The 22,916-nt window shown below is 47.8% G+C and overlaps 1 protein-coding gene across 3 annotated transcripts in view; it reads right to left on the bottom strand.

The window, feature by feature from the left end:
- The window catches only part of LOC131669148 (sodium channel protein 60E), a 65,065-nt gene that overhangs the window by 12,074 nt on the left and 30,075 nt on the right, over positions 1-22,916 (bottom strand). For all 3 annotated transcript variants that reach the window (XM_058943827.1, XM_058943828.1, XM_058943829.1), the window contains exons 3-10: positions 17,789-17,997; positions 14,128-14,348; positions 6,113-6,290; positions 4,970-5,047; positions 4,157-4,298; positions 3,498-3,632; positions 2,277-2,491; positions 41-828 (exon numbers count right to left, since the gene is read on the bottom strand). In XM_058943827.1, the coding sequence (XP_058799810.1) occupies positions 41-828; positions 2,277-2,491; positions 3,498-3,632; positions 4,157-4,298; positions 4,970-5,047; positions 6,113-6,290; positions 14,128-14,348; positions 17,789-17,997 (1,966 nt within the window). The remainder of the gene's footprint in view (positions 1-40; positions 829-2,276; positions 2,492-3,497; positions 3,633-4,156; positions 4,299-4,969; positions 5,048-6,112; positions 6,291-14,127; positions 14,349-17,788; positions 17,998-22,916) is intronic.

The raw sequence follows: 22,916 nt of genomic DNA, 5'->3' as shown, positions 1-22,916 counted from the left end.
ACGCTGCTCGGGCTAAGATCGCCGCGGACATGGAGATTACCTAGAACCACGATGTGCGAGAGGTACTCGGGAGGCAGCGAGTAGAGCGGCTTCTTGGTCTTGAGGCCGTTGCACTTGAGCACCCTGATCTCTCGGTTGCTCGTCTTCACGGCAATGGCGATGGGTCCACCAGCAGGGAACTCCTGCGTCGGCTCCTGTTGCTGCTCCAGCTGCTGCACTGGCGCGCCTTTCCTCTTGTCGAGGTGGTGTCTCTCCGGCGCTCGGTGCTCCCTCTGCGCGCGATGCTGCTGTGGCTGCTGTTCTTGCTGCTGCTGCTGCTGCTGCTGCTGCTGCTGCTGGTGCTGCTGCTGCTGATGCTGCTGCTGGTGGTGCTGCTGGTGCTGCTGGTGTTGCTGGTGCTGCTGGTGTTGTTGCTGGGGATCGCGGCGCTCGTGCTCCTCGGTCGACGTGACGTCGTCGCCGTCGTGGTCGTCGACGACGCCCGAGTCGTCCATCGAGGACTGCTGATTGCTGTTGTTGCTAGCCTGTCGCGACTGCAGCATGTTTCGGGGCGCCAGCCTGTGCACGAGGTTGCTCTCGGCTGCGGCTGCGGTGGCGGCTCCGGCTGACATGCGAGGAGGCACCTGCGGTGGTTGCTGCTGCTGAGCTTGCTGCTGCGCTTGCTGCAATTGCTGCTGCTGCTGCTGCTGCTGCTGCTGCTGCTGTTGGCGTTCGGATGCCGCATTTTGCTTCTGCTGCTGCTGCAACTGCAGCGGCAACTGCAGCGGCAAGTGGGACGGCCGGGCAGACGAATGCCGTGGGCTTGGACTAGGACTTGGCGTCACAGATCTACGTTACGATTATAATCATTCATCGTGCTAATTAGCTCATTTATCTACTTGACTTTTTTTAGGGTGATCGACGTTTTCATGGCTTTGTTTACTCATACTTTCTGTAAAGGCAACAGTCGTTAATCGATCATCCTGACGCGAATCGTACGAATGATAAGGCGGAAAATTTTTTTTGCTTTTTGTCGCATGAGCATTACTATGAAACAATAAAGGTTATCAATGTACATCTGAAATAGAAACAAACTAATGTAGATAGAATCTCATTAAATTGTGATCGAAGCGTTGGACTTCCGGAAAACAAGGTAAACCACGGAGATTTGCTCGCGCGAGTCACGAAATCCGAAAGTTCCATGTAGATGAATCCGAGCCGATAAAAAAGCACGCGCTCCAAACATTCACAGCCGACCGAAAAAACGAGAGAGATTGTACCGAACATTTCTTTCGTGCCAAAACTCCGAATGTTGCTCGCGATCAGGATACATCGCCGTTCGTTAACAAGGCATCGCGCGCGAGCGAGATTGTGAACGCGAGGCCAGATGGAACTGAAGAGAAAAGGGGAAAATGAAAAGGAGATAAAGGGCTTCATAAACCGTAGGTTTCGTAATCGGTAATCGCCGCGGCTCACCCAACCTCGTGCGTGTAAAAGCCAAGGGTAAAAGCCATACAGGTGCGTAGCGGTCACGCGATCAATCGAGTATACGTATGAAAAATGAAAGGGTGGTAAGAGGAGGTGGGACTGTCGCGAGTCTAAAATCGACTTGTGGCGATAATCGGTCACCGTCCAAAATGTGGCCATTGCCGTAGATTGCAATCGCGCACGAGGTTTAGTGCTAATAAAGCGTTCAGTCACGAAGCTGAAATTTTTTTTTTTTTTTTTTTATGTCACAAGTCGATGTCTTGAGCAAGATTTCGGTGGGTATTTTCATTCAATAGGAATTTAAAAATAAATCTACTGATATTCTGATGGTGATGTACTTTGACAATACCCAAATCTATTTTCGTGAATGTACGCGAGTGTTAATTGCATCCTCGCTCTCTTTTGTAAATTATAATTGACACTTCGGCGATTTAGCGCGTTTTTCGAAAATGCTGGACTAGGAAAGTGATCCAATTAGGTCGGAATGGAAAATCGATAGTACCTTAATATGCTTTTCACGCTGGCAGGTATTGCACTATTGATCCTCGTAGCGGTCTTTGGAATTTAGTTACAAGTTCCAATTTAATTAACCTATTTACAGTAGCTCGCGAGGCAGCGAAAAGGAGTAAATGGAAGGGGTGGGGAAGCGAGAGATAACGAAGCTTAGGCCATATACATAAGTACAAAACAAACTTGAAGAATGAGCTTTCGTCCGGCCTAGCTGAATGGCCGAGATAGTTGGCGAAGTTAAAGCGTTGATTATTCGAGAGTCGATTGCACTGATCTGCCGTAGGCAAAACAGTACGTACCTGCTGCGATTGCCGTTGTTCTTCTCGTGACCCACGGTACTCCTGCCGCGTTTCCTTCTGCGCGTCCTCTTGCGCGAGTAGCTGCTCAGCAGCACACCCTTGCGAGCGTCGATCTTGCGCTGCTTCTCCTTCGTCAGGGTTTTGATGTTGATCTTGCTCGGATCGAAGCTGAACGTCGAGTCCTCCCGGTGATCCGTCAGATCCTTTTTCCGCTCCTGAGGTTTATATCAGTCATTCGTTTGTCTTTCCTTGGACATTGTTCCTCCGCGGATTCACGAGTCGATAAGAGATATTATTCTCGACGTTGTGTTAAATATGAGTAACGGTCTTGTGCAGGGATTATTTACTTTTTGTACGACTGGCTGATTTACCGCTGCTCGCTTTTCCAAATACCAAAATCGATTGCCTATTGTAACTTGAAATACTAGTGTTTCACCTTTGTCTAATTGCTTTTTTGCCTTTTTGTCGATTGTGTGGTCAAATGAATCTTATTTCGCATTGGTCGTAATTGAAAAAAAAAGAGAAAAAAAGGAAAAAAGAATACAAACATAAAAACAACAATGCGTTCGCGAGTAAAAGCCTCTTGCTTGTTTCGACGCCACGGACACCGGGATGAAAAAATATTATCCCAGGGTCATGAATAAAGATGCAGCGCGCTCGAGCGCCATTCGGCTAGCGAAAGGAACGCTTCGCGAATTGAAAGTTAGTGTTTCCACGGGCTTAAGCGCGATAGAAAGTTGCATAATTTACTGGGAGTAACGGAAAAAAAGCTCATCCGCGCGTGCCCCTGTTATTCGTTCCGCCGAAGCAAATTGCCGCGGTAACGAGTTGGCGAGATCGAGGAAAGAGTGATTTGTCGCCGCGCAATTAACTTGACCCGATGCCTCGAACAAAATCAGTTCCAGTCCTGGCGCTGCGATTGTTATCAGTGGAATCGGCCTCGTTGTTGTCATCGATGTCTAATAAGGCCATCGCGTGAGTGCAGTCGCCTGTGTGTCGCGTACGTCTCCGTTCCTCGGGCGAGTATTCGAATCTGCGGGTGTCATACTGTTTGCCGGGCATCGCGTTCGTGCGGTCAGTTGCAGTTTTCAGCTCGGATACGTATATTTAACGCTGGAGGCTATAGCATGATTGGACCGCGGGAGGTGGAAAATTAATTGTAATGTCGCACTAAGAGCATTTCATTCCGTGCGGTTCTGTGGCTTGAGTGAAAGTAATCACCTCATTTGTGATTTCAGCCTCTTCCTCGTAGCTCAGCGCCACGACGGCGAGCATCAGGTTAATGAGGTAGAACGAGCCAAAGAATACGACCACTGTGAAGAACGTCACGCTAATCGGGCCACAAGCCGACAGAACCTTTAAAATACAATGAGCTTGTTAGTCCGTTGACTCGTAGAATTTGTCGCGTATACGATTGTTCAAGCTGAAAGAAGAAAAGGGAAAAGAAAACCGCAAAACATCGCAACAAAAGTAAATAGCGAGACGAGCGACGAGCTCGGCTTCGCGGATATTTACCGATTTAAAGCACTTTGCGCGATTCGCTTTGTTGACCCGTCAAAAAAAGTATATATATATATACTTATATATATATATATCGATATATATATATATATACATCGATATATATATATATATATATATATATCGATGTATACGAGCGAAAAAAGCCGAGCCACTAGCAAAATAAAGACCGCCACGGGCGTGCAAGCTCAAGAGGATAAATGACTCGTCAAAGGCACAAGCGAGCGCGGGGTCATCCATCACTCGGCTGCCACATAATCGGTCGCTCGCGCACTTAGCCGCGCACAAAACACGGCCGGTGGCGCGCAGTAGGCCGTGCGGCAGCGAGCCGAGGCGTTAATTGGCTTCGCCGTGTATACCTTGTTGTACACGTCCTCCCAGTAATCGAGGGTGATGAGCTGGAAGGTGGTGAGCATCGACCACAAAAAGTTATCGAAGCTGGTGTAGCCATGGTTGGGATTGGGGCCAACCCGCAGGCACGTGAAGCTCTCGTTGCAGTGCCTGCAAAGTGTGCGTGATGCCGCTCAGACAGCGTCGCTGCTGGCCTCCCCGCGGCGCGCGACTTTGCCCGAGGGTCGCGCTGCACGCGCCGCCGGGCGCTCGAGCGATCGGGCGGAGAGGAGCCCCAAAGGGGCCGCGGACTCGCGAAAGCTGCGCGCACGGCAGCGCGGGATCGATCGAGCGGCCGATAAAGCGCAATCGATGGCTCGCGAGGAGCGAGGAAGAGGGCGAGATAAATCCGAGGGGAGCGAGGTGCGTGGGCATTTTTACTCGGTTACAGGCATATATCGCGAGCGAGGCCGGGAGCCGCGCGTTACGTCCAAGAAATACGGCCGAGCGCACGCCGAGCATTACTACTGAAGCGCCAGGTGCTCGAGCGCAACCAGCCGGAATCCAGTCTCTTGGATGATTTATCGGGCGGGCGCCGCGGCGCTGCGGCTCACCGGCAAATTGTTTGTTTAATCGCATCGCCACGGGAACGCACAGAAGCGAGGCAGCTCGGGTCGATCGAGAGCTCGCGTGCGCCTCGCCGTTCGTCTCCAATGGCCGCGTCGGCGATGCGTGTCTCCGCGAGGCGCGATCCCGAGCGACCTAGGCGAGCGCGAGAGAAAGGCTCGGCGGCGCGCGCACCCCGACCAGCTGAGACAGCCGTGGCGCGGCCGCTGGCGTACCTGGCTCCGGTGACGTTCCCGCAGATGAAGGGCTCCTCGGCGTCGTCGAGCGCCCAGTTGGACGAGTTCCAAGTCCACCTGTTGGGACAGAGAAAGGGAGCAGCGCAGTTAGAGCCGGGCGCGGAGAGAATGTTTCGCGTGTGTGACGCTAGCTGCTGAATTTTTCATGCTGTTTGCCGTCGCGCGCCCCTTGCCCCTGGCCCCTTCCCCCTTCCAGCGTCATTGCCCGGTCGTATCATGCCAGCCAGTTTCAGCCGCAGCGAGCGGATCGCCGATGCGATTCAAATCTACTTCGGAATTGCCGCTGCACTGCGAGCTTGCGCCTTAATGGGTCTAGCGCCATTGTCTTGGCTTTTCGTTCGGTCGGGCAGAGCTCCGCGCGGTGGATGACGGACGCCGGCGAAAGCTCATGTCCACGTCGGTGCCCACCGCGAGGGAAACGCGAGCGGAAATTCCAGGGGATGCTATCCGTTCGCGGCTGAGAAAAGGGGGCTCGTTTTCTATCTGGACGTGCGTCGCAATTCCGAGAATGCTTTGTTCCAGCGGTCACTCGCCAGTTCTCTTATCCTTCCTTTGATTTACCGACCTCGTCATACGTGCTTTTAGACGTGCTTTTAGCGCGCGCGCGCCACAATCAGTTGCTCAATACGTTCTCTAGTGCTTTAATCATTGCTAGCTACGTGAAAATATTTATCGTGCCTTGGCAAATCCAATAATCTGTATTAAGGTGACGGCAGATCGGTTGTACATAAGGCGTGTCGATATAATTCGAAGAAGGAAATTTGATTATTTGAGCGAGAAAGGCGTTAATATGCAAATTTATTTTACATATTGTTATCGTGCTACATGAGAACTTGAATTTTCTAAGCGGAATGCGAAAACAATGCAAGAAAACTCATTTAGTTGAAAAATTCAGCTGTAACTTTATTCCACGTATTACGTGACAAGGTGGACAAAGTTACACGGAAAGCGTCCTATAGTATAAACGAAACCTTCGAAATTTCGGCTGAAGTCTAATACCGATAATCGTATGATTTAGACGCGATTGGAACGTCGATAATCAATGAAACAGCGATGGCATGGTGATACGGAGAAACGAGAAAATGGAATCGCATTGGCGAAGCGAAAGTTAATGCAACTCACTCTCTCCAGTCGAGGGTGGCGTTGGGCTCCATGTGCTTGACGCACTTGTTCCTCAGCTCGCCCATGTAAACTTGCAACGCGAACAACGCAAACACCATCAGGCAGAAGATCGTCAGCGTCATTACCTCGGCTAGCTGCTTGAAGCTGTGCAGTAGAGCGTTGATGATGGTCTTTAACCCTGCAACGTTACGTTTTTTTCAGTCCCTTTTATCCCTCTCCACGTGTGTAATGTTTAATTTCTAAACAGTAAGGGCTAATTGCGCAAGCGGCTAATGAGGATCTTTTTGTCTCGCTCGTTTCGCCTTTCCCCCGGAGAACTTGGGCGGTGTGGAGCGGGGGTGATTTTGACTCGCGCGATATTGTGTTTACGACTGGCGGCGGCGTGGCTCTGGCAGAGTTGCTAATTTTTGAACAAATTAAATTAGGCTACTTTCCGCTCTGATAAGGGCTATTCGCGCTAATGGTCTTGGCCATTCCGTATTTCTTTCTCCCTCCGTCTCTCGCGTCCGCGCTCACCCCGTCGCCCCTCGCCCCTCGCCCCTCTGTGTTTCGGGGTTTATGCAAATTGCTTGAGGCATTGTCGAGTCCCAGTGCTTTCTACGGCTGTTTTTCTTCTGCAAGCCTTGGCTCTTTGCTTGTCTGCAGTACACTTTCTCGGCGCTCTGCTTAATTTATCGCCTCGAAAATTGCACGCGCATCTATCGACGAAATTGACTTGTTTCTAATGCTACACTATGATATCTCGTAGAAATGTCATAAAAATATAACGAAAAGGTTCCCACAAGTTGCGTGAAAGTATCGTTGGTTAGCTGTGCAAGAAGTAAAAGGCAAAAAACACAGAAGAACGAAGAAAGAAAGAGAGCATTGAATGCGTTAGAAAAGGGACGTAAAAGCTCGTCGGATGACGGCACGCACGTACTTGCCGCACACAGCTTGCGTGGAACGGCGGCCTCGCACACATATAAAAGACGTGCCATTGACCCAGTCCCCGTCCAGCGCGGCGCACGCCAGCTGGCCTCTTTCTCCTTGGCGTCGTAACCGCGTCGTTAGGTAGCATTCATACGCGCGCGACGAGATCGGCTCATTTTAAACGCTACTGCTCCACTGTGAAGATTACCATCGCCGCATCGACCTTCGTCTTTTATTGTGCTCACGCTACATAGGTATATATATGTATGTGTGTATGCACGTATGTGTGTGTATATATATATACATATACGCGTAGGATAGCGCTCGAGCTCACTGTCGCGTGCGTAATCGAATTACAGAGCTTTGTTTTCCAGCAGAGGCGCTTTAATTTTTATCGACTGAGCTTTCGCTTTTGTCGAGAAATCCAACGAGTAGCTTTCTCGTGCGCCGCATCAAAATATTAGCCTCCGCTTGTACACACTGCGAGCGCAACTGTTTGGTAAGCGCGGTAAACTTCATCTCGGTCGTAAACTCTGCGGGCGAGAGAGAACAAGCCGTGGGCGCCTGGCGTGGTCGTGTCGAGTCGCGGTGGCAATTAAGACGGAACGGGCGCTCGAGATCGTTTCACCGAACGCGGAGGCGCGTCTTGATAATCCGAGAGCCAGGTCGCTACAAAAGTGCGGCTAATCGACGCTCCACAGCCGGATAAGTGATTATTCGCGCGCGGGCGAAGGTACTCGTTATCGTTGCGCTCTAGCACTCGCGAAATTTCACTTGCAGTACTGTGGAAGCGGGGGCGTGAGCGAAGTCGCGGGAAAAGGCTTTAATTATCGCCACGCCCTCGGAGAGCTGCCACGGGTTTCGCGTTTGAATTATCGCGCCGGCTAATTTTGTCGGCGCTGAGCGCCGGACGCTCGAGCTTTCGGATTGTGCAAATAGTTATTTCGCGGCTGAACTTATGTGGTGCTGGCGCTACCGCGCGTACTCGAGCGGTATCACATGCAAATTGCCGGCCTGTTGCAAATTGCTCTTGAATATCCCCAACCTTTGTCGACTCTAATTACTACCGGGCAAAAACTATTTATCCATTATTTAAATCAGTTGTGCTAGCTCTCGCTTGGCATTTCGTTGAGGGACCAGCGCACAACGAACGCTTGACATTGAGCTCGACGACTTTTCGCATTGACCCGATCGACGTATCGTCACTGGCAACGAGTGTCTTGGAAAATAGGCCGTCGCGTATCCCGGATGAGCCCATTCATTTGCAATCGCTCTGAAGCAGCTTGGCTCGGCACATTGAGGCGCGCGAGATGGTGCTTTGTCGCGAAACCGCTTTGCGAAGATGCAAAGTCAAGCGGATAATGCATCCGGCAAACTTTCGACCCTCAAATCACCTTCCCGAACGTCGCCCCTTTGCGTGTTAGAAGCGCGCGCGAATAATTAACGCCAATCAACGGCTGTCGCTGTCCCGTAAACGTCCGGTGTCTGCAGTGCGTACGCATGCGCTGATTGGCCGGCCGACTTCCGCAGCAGTAGTAGCGGCCCTTACGCTCACTCGCGAGCGCGCGTGTCTTGCGCGTTTCTAGAAAGCCGTCAAGGCTGAGAATTTTCGGGGCTACGGGCATAATTCGACTTCCAGAGAGCTGCAGCAACGTCGCCTACGGTGCATCAGATGCAAAAAATGGCTCTTACGAGCCAGCGAGATTGCCAAATTTTTGCTATTCTCTTTTCACGACTTTGAAAATTTAATACGCATCGTACTCGCTCCGAACTCTACTTGGCCGCGCTTTCTTTATTTAAATTTTTTGGAAGGATTTTGCAAAAAGCATAAAGTGCAAATTTTATGTATTAAGTTTCCTTTTCCTCGCACGGTAGGGCACAAGATAGGGTTTAAATTCTTGATTTGATATCTCTTTAGAATTTAAAATAATAATGGCTAAAGCTTTTAATAGAAGATAATGGAAATGGAAATTTTTTTTTTAATATTCATTAAAAAGTATTGGCTTTGTTAGAGGTCCTTCTAAAAGTCACAGTGAACTTTGATAAATTAAATCAGATTTCGCAGCGAGGATATTGCGTTACGGATATATATTGTAGAATTGGATATGATTACGAGGGTCACTAACTCAATTGGATCATTGTTGAATTGATCACAGTAGCTGCTGCTACTTAGCCCGTAATAATAAATCGCGCAGGAATAATTAATGAGTGTTCTACGAAAAAGAAAGAAAAGAAAGCACACATACTCCAGACGAGAGATAGATAGATAGAGAGAGAAAGAGAGGACCGAAACTCTCGTTAATTTTAATGGAATAAAAATGACGTTTCATCGATATATCTTCAATATCGATTAATTATAAATTTGCGCTTAACGAGCAGACCAATAAAGTTTGCATCAATCGCGGCTCAATCGATTACTCCGGCGAGAGAGAGAGAGAGAGAGAGAGAGTGACGGTAAAGGAAGGATCGAGTGATTAGAGAAAGTTCAGCTCGTTGATGTAGTATATCGGAAAGTGTAGCTAATGAAATCAAATTTTCCGACCCCCTCGCGCTAGCTCTCGGTCGTCCTCGTTGATTTCCGCGTGCGCAGACTTACAATCTGATTCCAGTTGGGTACAGAAAAAGGGAAAGAGAAAGAGAGAGAAACACCATTTGAGATTTGATATGAAAGAGAGAGAAGATTCGTCACTCTATAAAGGAGATTGCTGCTTTAATAAATTAAATTCGCTGAAACAAACAGCTTTTACTCTCTCTCTCTCTCTTCTTTTCTCTGACTTCTGCTAGATTATAATCGTGTCTTTTCATTACTTTTCGTATCGCGTGGAGCTCTTTTTATCTTGCGCTGAGAATTAGCTAATTGTAGGATCCTTCGGATTCATTTCGTTATCTTGCAGGGAGAGGGGATGCCGAGTGTGGAAAACAACAAATATACGCTATTGTTAAACCATAAATACCTGTTCCAGTTCCGTTAAGCGCATAAGACAAATCGCACGACGCGATTCTTATGACAACGCGTTCATGAACAAAGTCTCTTAGTGAAATTCCAGGCGTGCGGGCCATCGAGTGCGATCCCCGCACATCCAACATTAATATAGCCTCGCGTCTTCGTTATCGCGGCAAAACTTTGAGAGTCTCGTCGTGTCCGTGCCGACGAAAAAAAAAGACGGCTAAAAGGCTGAGTTTGGTTTCTCTTCTAATAAATTGAGACAGGCGATGACAACGTAGACGGCCAAGTTGGAGCAACTAATTTTCGAGGTGTTGCCGGGTGAAAAAGAGAAAAGAACAAAAAAAAAAAAGAAATAAAAAAATAACAAACGCTGCGCAAAATTAACGGCGACAAAACGCGCGCGAGAAGACTTTATGAGGAAAGTTTCGCCAAGCCTGGCGCAGATTAAAAATGTACACGGAAAATACGCACACCGATTCGTCTTCGTCGTGGACGCGCGTGTGTGGTGTATTTCGCTTTTCTTTCGCGATCGCGCGTTTGGAAAAAGATGTTGATTTAACGGGCTCCGGAATCCACTATTAAGATCGAGCGCGAACGCGTGGAATTTTAAAGAGCTCCCTTTCTCCATCGTTCTCTCGATCGTCTCTCTTTTTCTTTTTTTTTTCTTTTTTCGTCGAATCACTAACATATTTCAACGCAAGCTTAACGAGCCGATAAAAAATTGTTCTATCGAATTTTTTAGAACCGAAAGCAATTAGCCTCGTTTTCCTAGCCACTCGCACCGTAGGCGATTGGCGAAAAAAGAACTCGCGACGATATATAAAAGAAATAGGGATTTATTTTTTTATTTGGATTTCATTATTATTCGATGCATGCCAGCCCGGCAGTAGCGGAGTTAATTACCGAATTCGCTGATAATTAGGTGGTCAGTTGAATTCATCATGAATGCGCTCATGTATAATAAATTTTTATTAAAAGTAAATAAGCGCAGGCTTCGACTAATTAACATGTTCATTATGCGTAATCTTTGTTTCCAGCGAGTTCATTTCTATATAATACAGCGAGCAAGAATGATAAATAAGTGGATAATGCTTAAATGTGATCAGACCATGCGCGAGCTACTCAACGAGCGAGCGAGAAAAAGCGGGTTGCGCCGGATAGAGGAGCAGAGCAGTGTTTTCGTATAATAATGAGGCGCAAAAAAAAAATACAATTTGATTAAAGCAAAATTTCTCATCATGCGCCGCTCGTTATCTTTTAATCATAAAACGCAATAATTCGCCATATATAGGACAACGCCGAAGGTAATCTCATTCTGCGCGCTTTTCTTTTATTGTAGGGCCTGTGAACGCCACTGCGTCGCGTTTTAATCGCTCACTTACACAAAGGCAACGCTCGAAAAATGTTTCTGCTCGTTTCATTGAAAATACAAGTTCGTTCTTGTACCCCCGCTCTCTTCTTGGCTGCCGCCGCGGCGGCGAGGAACTCAAACGCCCCGTAAAAATAAAGCCCGTGTAATTAAAGGCTGGCAGCTGTCCGGCACTCGTAATATTACGCCATCGAACTCGATCGTTTGATCGTCGCGGTGGAAAAGGAAGAAGAGCCGAGAGAGAGAGAGAGAGAGAGAGAGAGCGTCAAAGAAGAGCCGAGCCCGGGCTTCACTTTCCGATAAGCTATATAAGCGGTGGCGCTCGCTATCGTCGTTTTCTTTTTTACTCGCCCATCGAAGCTTTTAAACGAGAGGGAAAAAGAGAGAGCCGGCCCTTTATCCAGCCAGCACGCTGAGAGAGAGAGAGAAAGAGAGACCGCGCGTGCATGAGATACAGGTAAAACGACGACCTTATGGGACCTTTTCACGCTCGCGTGCGTTAATCTTGAGAGCGAGCGGCGTTGTTGCTGTTGCTGCTGCTGCTCTTGTTCTCTTGTCTGGCTCTCTACCGTTGCTGATCTTTCCGTGGAGTCGAGCTTCCTACGGGATCTTTTATTTTTGTCTCCGCTGTTGTTTTGAACTGTTTGTTTTGAATAGACTAGCGACCGGCATGGCATCTTTTTTCCGTTTCTTTTTACCCTTGACTACTATCTATTGTTAAAGCTCGATGCTTGTAACTAGGATTGACGTACAAGCTTGATTGGATATGCCTATGCGCGCGCGCGTCAACTGACAATTTTTTGTCGCTCGCTTGTTTTCGTGCTTCAATCAACAGATAATAAAGATTTTTTCTTCGTCAAGTTCAGCTCTTTACGTTAAGTTTTCGCTACTGTTAGATCTAGATAGATATCGACTTTCAATTCTCATAAGAAAAAAACAGACCTAGCCATCTTCATGAGATCATCTGCTTTGAAATTAGCTGCGGAGAATCGTAATGGTCGACAGTGTTATCATAGGTGCCTCTGACGCCCTCGTCATCGACGCATAAACTACGTTGCAAAGCGGGAAAACGAATGACTTTAATAAAATCTGCGTCGCTTTCGCGTTCTACGTCAATATTTCCGTTTGGAGCCGTTCGTACTGATGCTCCCGCTGCTACTGTGGCACGGCGCGTCCGGTAAATTTACAGACCAGAGCCTCGAGCTTTACGAGCCGCCTATATCGTTTACGTTCTACTCCCCCCTTCCGCCTCTCAAACAGCTTGTTTTTTCACGTTTCTAGTGCTTACATTATTATTATTAGTAGTCATTATTGTTATTACGGCACGATAACGATAAATGAAAAAGATACGCGACTCTACGTAGTGATGCTTGGAATTATTTAGTGATTTTCTGACGATGGTCGCGGGTCACATCAAACACAGCGACACGAAGTTTATGGAACGCGCGCGATATCGCAGTGACTTATTGAACAGAGGGAATGTTTGCGGATGGAGCGTTGAAATTTCCGCTGGCCTGTGTATACGTACTGCATATTTGCAATCTAGAGAATAAACAAAATGCTTGCTTACACAGTCTGAAATTGGTCGTCATCCGGTTGGTTAAGTGACGTACGAGATTTGAATTTGCAGACAGACGACAATCCAGAAATTCGTTATTGTGCAAATATTACATGTTGCAGATTATTCAACATTTACAAGTTTCATTGTTATTCGTATGCCAGCACAGGTAACGTCGCTTCTGAGAGTTGAGCGATTTAATTGAATTTTACGCCGTTATAAAGCAACGTTAAATTTATCGAACTACATGTAACGCGAAATCACCGACTATCAGTATACGATATCGAATTTGTGCGATCAATATGTAACAAAATTAATTCATCGTATAATAGCTCTCCCGAATTTTCACGATGAAAAGCTGGTTGGTTTTTTTCATTTTCTATGCGTTGTTTTTTTTGATTTTTTTTTCAACGACAAGATATCGAGAAAAAAGGCATATTTTGCGGACAACGAGACAGGCAGACAGTCGGTTCGTTATGCGCTGTGCTATAGCCAAAGCGAGCGGTCCCGTAGGAGGGTTGGGTGCATAATTGATTTAGTATCGCGGTCCTCCCAGAGGCAGGCGGCTCGGTAGGTAGCGCAATGCTGCACGATATCGCTGGCGAAGAGTCGGGTATAATGGATCGGTCACTTTGATCGGGCGCCTCGCGCGAGTCCACCTCGTGTGTGCCGCCGGTCGCTCACACGCGAGCCGACATTATTGCCTTATATTGCCCGCTACCACTATCGCAAGAATCTAACGGCTCTAATCGGATTGGCTCCGTTTGATGCGGTTGTCGCGCTGGATTCGCACAGCCTATCGGGCTTGATTCCTGCATGCTCTTGCCGCATTTCGGACAGATGCGCCCTGGGCGCCACTCGATTGTTTATGGATTGCACGTAGCCGAGGGAATGATTCATTATTGGCTTGAAATTGAGATTGTGCGCGCGTGCAATGTCAAAATAAAGACAGCGAGATACTTGTTCAGGTTCGGCCGGAATCCGAAGAAACTTCTGAAAAATCGTAGAAGAGTCGTAGTGGTTGCAAATTTTACCGTTGCATCCAATTCATACCGAGCAACTTCTGCCAAAGAACTTTCCAAAATGTAGCATATACGACGCGCGAAAGCTTCGAGAATCGAGAAATGGAGCGAGCTCGCGAGTCGCGCGACGGCTGAATAATAAACGAGGAGCGGCGGGGCGGAGGTGGGCGATTAATGACCGAGTGGCCGTAGGCGTGCGCACACACTTACCTGGCATAATTGAAACAGTCTTAAGGGCTCTCAATACCCTGAACGTCCTCAGACCAGCGAGATTCCCGACCTCCATGCCGATGGTCGCGTACCCGCTTGTAATCACTACAAAGTCCAGCCAATTCCATGGATTCCTCAGGTACGTGTACTTGTTTAGAATGAATCCTTTTGCTACGGATTTTATCACCATTTCTGCCGTGTAGATGGCTAGGAAGATATATCTGCAATCACATTGCCAATTTTACAGCGGTATCGCGCCGAGGCGTTTAACTGCAGTTCGCGGCTACCGAAAGTAGAGCAACAACGAGCAACTCTTCGTAAATTCAAGCAGCGCGAGTCAGCTCGGTGCATAAAAACCCGTTGCTTTTTCAGCTCGCGCCTCGGCTGGTTGCGAGCTACGCCAGTCTAATTACCTCCTAAGTCAGCCGCAGAGCCAACTTGTTTTTCGCGAGAAAAAAAAAACCCAAAGCGACAATCTTAAGTAATGATTAAGCCGTTCATCACTGGAAATGAGATTTTTCTCCGGACCGACCAAGTAACATTCCTCGAGAGAGATTTCGCTGAACTATGCATTCGCCGCAGTGACAAGTTTTCGTCGGTTATGTCAACTTTAAATAGAAGATTAATGCATATTTTTGAGTTTATGGGAATGACCGTGTGGAATGCTGGATTACAAGTTGTTTTATATTCATGGCCTATTGATTTGGCATTGTGAAAATAGTCTACTTTGTTATTTACGATTGGCTGTGAGGCTAAAATATTTGCACTTAATTATTCAAAATTCATTAAGCCTGGTCTTTATTAATTAAAGTAGTTATTGACACTAACTAAATAAAGCTCAATAGTCCTCAATATGTCAATATTGTAGATGATATTTTCTGTATAAAACAAGCTTCGTGGTCTAGAACTTTATAACTTTAATCACAAGACAGAGCTGAAGAAGTATGTGTTTGAACTTAATATTCAATTAACGGTAGCGCGTCTAATGCAAAAATACATGTGGTTATTTAGTACTCTAAAATGTTTGAACATAATTTGAATGGCTTGCAATTTTACGGTATCTAATAACACTCTGAACTAGCTTTAAACAGTTAAAAAATTGATAATTTAATTCTAACATGCATTGAGTCGTTATAAATCATTATAACGCCAAAAAAGCGAACTAACTTTTGTGAGTTCAGAAAATCGCTTTACCCAAGCGCTTTAGAAAGTAAACACATACGGCAGTGGGTGATAACCGTAGCTCCCCATGAGCGAGCCGGGCCGCGTCGTACCGTCGCGTAGGTGGTGTACGTGTAGCCTCGTCGAGTCGTAAAAATTGATCGACCTAGATTGCGCGGCTCGCCCGAAATGCTCCTTGATTCGCGCGCGGCCGATCTGATATAATTAACGAGCGACGCCGTGCCACCTCGCACGGTCAATATTAATTCGGACGCGTTCAAATTTACCCCCCACCCCCTTCAGCGCACGCGTTTGCGCTTGGACGAGTGATTTCATGGTGCGATCGCTCGCTGGATCCGTCTTTGTTTTATTGCAGAGCATCGGCTGGATGAAGGATGGAAGGATTTGCGAAGGACTGACTTTATCGGGACTTCTCCTGCGATTGGATAAATAAGGATTTGCTTTTAATTAAGTGGAATCGGGTACTTTGCGAAACAGGGATGAGAGAAGTTCAGCGGCTGCAAATCAATAGTTGCTTTGAAGTATCGTGATCATCGAAGCCAGATCAAAGCTCGTTGGCCGTTTATGAACGGCGATAAATATATTTGCGAAGAGTAGAAGCCAAACGGTTGACGCGCATCACACGAAAAGTCAGTTGTGCGCGACTACAAAGTCGCCGGCTAATAAGGCTGTCGCAGTCAATCTTTGCGAGGCAAATAAAGCCCCGAAGACCAAAGTTTGGAGATCCTAAGTTCCAGAGATCGGAGCACTCAAAAAGTTTGAATAAGCGTGAAGTCAAAAGCAAACTATCACGCACTTGGCAACAGGAACTGACGGAGCCGGTTCCCTCGATCAAGTGGTCGTTGTGTATACGACGCGCGTTTTTTCTCCCTTTTTTTTAATGACGCGGTGCGAGAGGTTCATTATTGCTTCCACTGAAGCCCTCGCGAAAACTTTTCGAGTGGCTCTTCCTCTCTCTCTCTCTCTCTCGGAAAAAAAACGACGGACGAAAAATAGAGAGAAGCGTGCGCAGTCGGTTTGATTTATGCAGCGAGCGATCGTGATGCATGCGATCTGACGAGTTGTGAAAAGCCCATCGTTTGTCGGGTAAACATCGACGACGACGTGAAAAGCGGAGTTGATGAAAGTTTTCAGCCGCGTAGCCAAGATCCACTTTTAAATGCGATTTATACGGGGACTAGATGGCCGAGATGTTGAAAAAGGATTCAATAAAGAGAGCGAGAGGGGGGAAGGGTGGAGGGTAGTTAATAACTGGCAAGCGGCTTTAATCAGCTTTTCGCGCGATTTTAGTAACGAGCTTCATCTCGTTGTACACGACACTCATCACTACAAATGAGAAATGTTTGCTATCGTCTACACTGACATCCCGCGTTAAACGTGTATTCAGTTTTAACTGGAATTCGTGCTAAACGCCATTGGCAGCCATGGAGTGAGATAACGGGATTTGCAAACTGCGTACTGCGATTTGCAGACTCGATAAGATGTACACTCGAAGTGAATCGATTTCTCGCAGCGAGTTTTAGCTCACCCAGAAACCGTGAAATTGTTCGGCTGGAAATCATAACATCGCGGCGCTCATCTGCATGCGCTCGCGCGAGACACCAAGATAATTCGTTTAATCAATTTGGTACTTAACGCGCGATATCACAGCAGGCTCGTAAATCGCGGCACCGCTAGCGTATTAATTTTGATTATGATAGAGCTAAGAACAGAGCGAGCGCAGACTAATAAAGAGGTACAAGAGTGGGCAACCGGCGGGACGAACGAGCTATAAACAAGAAACGAATGGCGCGACGGCTGCCTAGCCGCCTGCTGTCGGACCTGGAAATCCCTTCCTCGGCTTTAGCGGACTCGCGTCGCGTGCAGCTGGCTTTACGACGAGGACGCCGTCCAAGAATCCACGTGGACTTGACGGCTCAAGTTCTCCATGCATACTGCTAGCTTTGCCCTGCTCCCCGCGCCACTTCGCCACTTTCCACATCCACCGCTCCGAGATAAGGAGGCGCCCTTTCGCCCGATAACACACTCGGTAAACGCTTCGTGACTTTTCGCGCACGCTATCGCAGTCAACCCCCCATCCTCCATCTCCCTACTTATTCCACGTGAGCTTTTTTTTGTTCATTGAATAGCTGGCTTCAATGATGTCTGCGTTTATGAGCGCGATGAAGTTTTGACGGCCGCAACGTTAAATTTAATGAGCATTCTTTCTCTCTCTCTCTCTCTTTACCCTTGCCGCCGAGCTATACCGCGCTGGCCAACGTCGTTGTAATAAAAGAAGCGCATTTTTCATCCACGGCTATAAACGTTAAACGTTTCGTAATCAACTGAATCTTTTCAACAATGAAAGCTTTACGACGGGGCCAGTTTAATTTTGGACTTGGTCGCACGTGCTGTACAAAATTGCCCATTGTTCTTAGATGCGGTTCCTCGAACGCAATGTCGCTACATAGAATGGAAAAAAACAAGAGTGGATACTTACTCGGCTTCTTCGACAGTCTCGGTCATGGCTAGGAAGACGCAATTTAGTAGAATGGTGGTCATGACCACGTAATCGAAGTACTGATTGGTGCTAATGAAGATGCAGCAGCGCCTTATCGGATTCCACGGTGAGAAGATAAACCAGCTCTTGGTCGCGGTGAAACGGTGGATGTAATTCTTTCGAAACCTCTTCGACACTACGCAAAACGTCTGCAACACAAACGCAAGCACAAGTCGATTATGCAATATAAATTAGTCTCGTTCCAGGAGTCGCGTGATAAAAATTCCAATCAATATTATCATTATATATATATCTTTCTTCCTAATTACATCGGCATCGTATCGCACGTCTGGCTAATGATTGGAGAGAAAGTGCCAGGCTGGCCAATAACGCAAGAGCGCGCTAATTAAGATTGTTCACGTGATTAATCACCAAAACGTACACTAGAGTCCGCTTTGCGGTTCGAACGAAAGGGAAAAAAGGAAAACCCAATTGAAATTCAGTAGCGGGTCCCCGGGCTATTTGACTTACGGTTCATTTCACCAAAGAGCTCGCAAAAATCAAACGGGGCCAGCAGTAGCAGCAGCGGTGGCGGCGGCAAGTCGTAGGATAAATAAAATTCCAGCGCTCTGTTTGCAAGCTCGTGGGGCTCTGCTCTCTCCGCGCGCGCATGTTTATACGCCGGTGGGAGAGTGGCCGTAAGGTCGGCATGAATAAAAACGTATGCGCGATACGCCTGATTCCCGGATACGTACGATTGGAGGCTCGAAGCGCCAGAAGCGCGAAAAATCGAAAATAATAGTTTTGCCGGTCGCGCCCAAGCAAAAAACCGTCAATTTATCAGTTTTTCTAGAAATATGCCGACGGGGAAAAACAGCACGGAAACGGCGGCAGAGAGAAAGAGACAGAGAGATAGAGAGTAACGAACGAGAGCGAGAACTCGGATAATTGCCTTATTTTCACTCGTTCGCTCTCTTGAAAAGTCCAGCAGATTCATAAATATTTCCAGCCTCTCTCTTCTCCCAGCTTCCGTCGGCTTTCTCATTTTTTTTTCTTCATTTTTTCGACTCTTAACTTTTTAATTAACTTGTAAGCTTTAATTAGCACGTTCCATCAGCGCCCGACGCTTTTCACGCGTGAGTGTGTAGTGTCTCGCGCAGTCAAAAGTCGGCTGCAGGGACGTTGCTCTGTGCTCGCTCCAGTTTCTCCCGCTCATTGTTTCTCGCGTCTCTCTCGGCCTGACACCTGCGTTGCGACGCGCGCATACTAATTGAAGCTCGCTGCCTGCCGTAAGTGCTTTCACCTGCCTACCGTCGTGCCCTTTCTCCACCTTCTCTCCTTGTTCCCCGGACGTTTCCTGATCTTTCGGCATTGCGCGCGCTGAATAATCGCTTTTTGCGCGCTACGCGACCGAATTAAATGCTCTCGGCACTTATCGAGGATCGCGCTGCGTCAGCTCCTGAAAATATCGAAGACGATGTTTGAAAATTCATGGGCGACGACGGTACGTTGCGGGCAATGGCTTTGATCGTAATGGACGATCTAGCGTTCGAACTCTCGTCAAATTCGAAATGTGCGTTGCGCCACGTCGTTCGAAATAGCGAGCTTCGCCGGGAAACCCGAGCCAATGGATTAAACGGCACCGTAAAACGTTACCGGCTAGAGAAAAATATTTCTACCTATAATATTACGTGAAAAATGTCTCTACGAGTGTCGTTCGAATTTTTCGTTTTCCTTTAAAATTTGGCTATTTTAAAAACGGCTGAAATTCCTCGTGAAGGATTGACGGTGTGACTGGCGAGGATTGCCGTGTGCACGCCACTTGTTAGTCACTTATGCCAGCAGCTCATGCATACATGCATCGCGTGGGATTATTGAGTGCTCACCCCGACAAATGCTTCCTATTTTCAGTTGTCATTGTTTTGGTGCAGCGGATGGGTTGCCGACTTGAAGTACGTCTTGCGCGTAGCACGTGCGCGACTCTATGCGTTAAAAGCCGGAACTCTTTGGTGTTTTCACGAAAAACAGCTGCTTGCATATTTCTGACATCGAGAAAAATATATTTCGGATTGGATGTTTCGTCATAGCGAGAGACTTTCGTAACGCGCGGAAGCTTTTATTTGGAAGCCACTGCGGTGGCCCCGCGATGTAGTCCGCGCAAAATAAAAAGCTTGTGAAATTGGAGAAAAACAATAGAAAAAGCACGCTTATGCGTTGAACGGGGAAAAAACACGAGCTGCGCATCGCACTTTAATTAACGAAACAAAACAAAAACGGAAGATATGCTTCCGGTTGCATTCCCTCGCGAGCGTTAGTAAAAGAGAACTAGCCCGTTGGCGCATTATCATTATTATTATTATTATTATTTTCTCCACCAAATATCGAGCAAATTCATCGTCACTTCGAAAAGAGCCATGCCGCGGTCGTATTTCGCAGTGCCAATTCCCATCTCATCACGGAAAAATATCAAGCGCACAAAGAGCCGCTACGTAGCTGCTGCAAGCTCGTCCTCGTTAAGCTGTCTGCAGGGCGAGAAAGCGGGAGAGAACTTAAATCGAATTCCCTTTCTCGACACGCGGCTAGCTGTAGAAGAAAAGTCGATTCCCGAAGAAAAAGAGCGCGAGATTGCATGCTTGAGAGAGAGGGGGGGGGGGATGCTGCAATTGAAATTCGATTAGTACCTCTCAAACGTTGCCTGAAAATTAGACCGACGTAAATCGCGAGGCTTTACGAACCTCATAAACATGCGAATTGCTTAGAACGAAGCCTTCGTTTTGTGATTTTATTGCCACCATTCAAGTTATCCCTTGACGATTGCGGGACTCGCCGATGAGGAGCGAAAAAATAAATGCTCGTTCTTTGCGCTTTACTTATTTTCTCGGCAGGTCAGCATTTACACACACCATAGACACATACACACACACACACACACAAGTAGGGCGTGCAATCGTAACCATCTACCTTTGGGATTGCACATAATTTCTCAAGAGGTGGCTGATGTTAACGGCTTATTATCGCCGCCGCGTTCGTTCAATCCGAGCGTCAATGTTCCAATCACCGTCACATCCACAGTCCGCTAAGTTGCCATCGCTGGCAAAACCCATAATTGCAAGCAACTCGTTTCCAGAGCACCCGATGATGGAGCAAAAAGAAACGAAGGATTGATGCGTCCGCGAAATCGCGCGCGCGACGCCAAATTATTCAGTAGCTCGATTTTCGCGGACGGTAAGCAAGCAAGTAGGCCAGGTGTTGATGGGAAGCTCCTTTCACGTGACCGCGGCACTGTTACATTGGCGATGTCGCCGCGACGATTGTAGCCGAGGTCGATTCGGCAACAATTGCGCGCGCGACGTTTATTAGATTGTGGCTTTCGCGCACCTCGTTATTACCCCTCCGCCCGCGCATTATGCAAAAGCTTCCTCTCTCGATGCGCGCGCGCGAGTGTTTAGTCGCGGACGGCAGCAGCTATTGCTCGTGTGCACGAGTTTGACGGGCGCTGGAATTATTTAGGTTGGGATTAGCGTACTCGTAATTACATTGCTTAGGAGTGAGAGATATTGGAATTCACTTTTTAGGACAACTGACTGGTTGGTTTTTATTTACGGGCGTGATCCGACAAATAAAACTTGAAACGGCAGCGAGTATTATCAATCAGACGCGAAAGAATCGATTGATGTTCTTTTCAATGTATGCATGTTAGCAACACCGCGTCGTGCTCTTTTTTCGAATTGATATCTACACAGGCGAGATGAACAAGTGACGGATGGCAGGTCTTTAGGAAAAGTTTGTCAAACTCGCGGTTTCGCCGCAGCCGAAAGCCGAAAGTCAAACTTTCGAGTACCCGGCGGTCCTCCATTGGTTATCGGATAGCGATTGATGGTTCCATCGTCAGTGTCTGTGAAAGTTTGCCCACGCGTCATACCGATTGACCGTCGCAGTCTTCTCTCCTCCGTTGCTCCTTGACCGCGTCGTCGACGGTCACTGCCCATCCAACGTCTTCGAAGTACCACAAGTAAGCCTCAACGTCGTTGGACCTTTCCCTCCAGAAGCTCTCCGACATGCTAAGATAATCGGCCCAAAATCGCGCTTCCGCGCGTAGTCTGCGCCTCATCCTGCCGACACGGTTGGCAGCCGTGGTCCAGTCGACTCCGGCGTCGACCTCGCTCTTGTAAGCTCTCTCGAGTGGGTCGACGGAATACTTGTGCGGCGCCACTGGCGTTTCCACTGGGCAAGTCAACAGATGCGGAAGCTGCAGGTCTGGTGCGTCCAGCAGCACGAGGATCACGCGCTCCCGCGCGCTCGCGGCCATGATCGCGACGGTTCGCGCTCGAGGCACGCAACTGCGCGAGATAAGTGAAAGATTGCACCGCGTGAGTTAGTGCCGCTCCGATTGATGCCACTCGCACGCGCTGCACGCTCGCTCTCACTGCCATAGGTATTGCCGGCAACGCTATTTTTCAACCTAGACAAACTGATACTCATCGCGATTGTCGCGCTGGCGCTAGCGCTGCCGCCGCTTCACCGGGACAAGCGGTTCGGCTGATAGGGAGCCTTGTTGGAACGCTCGTTTGCGAGATTCTGTTCTACCAATGATGCACCGGATCTCGCAAGCTTTTCTTCTGGTATTAGTCTCCGCGAGTAGCGACTCGACAGAGTTTTTAATTTGCAGTTTGGTGGCAATGACTTTCAACGACGAAGCGAGCTATTTTTAAACGCGTGTCGCTCTTCGTCGTTCAAACAAAACACATCGTTCCATCGAAATAACTCCAGACAGATTGGAATTCGAAAGCTGGTGCACGAGAGCGAGGCTTTAATAATTTTATTACAACTGCACAAAAAGAGCGAGCGAGCGAGAGAGAGAGAGAGAGACCGCGCGCAAGAGAGATAGAGAAGGACGAGAGCAGAGTTTTCAAAACGGAATTTATAGCGGTGATTGGCGTGCTTGTGTTATTTCCACGTCGCATTTATCAGGAATGGGGGGCGACTTGATTTATCGACGATGATTCGAACTGCAGGCGCGTACTCTCTTTCTTTCGCTCTATAAATGAAAGTCGATTGATTTGTATTTTGCAAATGCAATCGTATTTTTCATTGACACTACAAGCTCGCCCTCGGCCACCGATCGACT

Source organism: Phymastichus coffea, unplaced genomic scaffold, assembly GCF_024137745.1.
Source record: "Phymastichus coffea isolate CEN01 unplaced genomic scaffold, Cenicafe_Pcof_1.1 PCOF00087, whole genome shotgun sequence".
NCBI classification, from domain to species: Eukaryota; Metazoa; Arthropoda; class Insecta; order Hymenoptera; family Eulophidae; genus Phymastichus; species Phymastichus coffea.
This window is presented reverse-complemented; position numbering and strand designations above follow the sequence as displayed.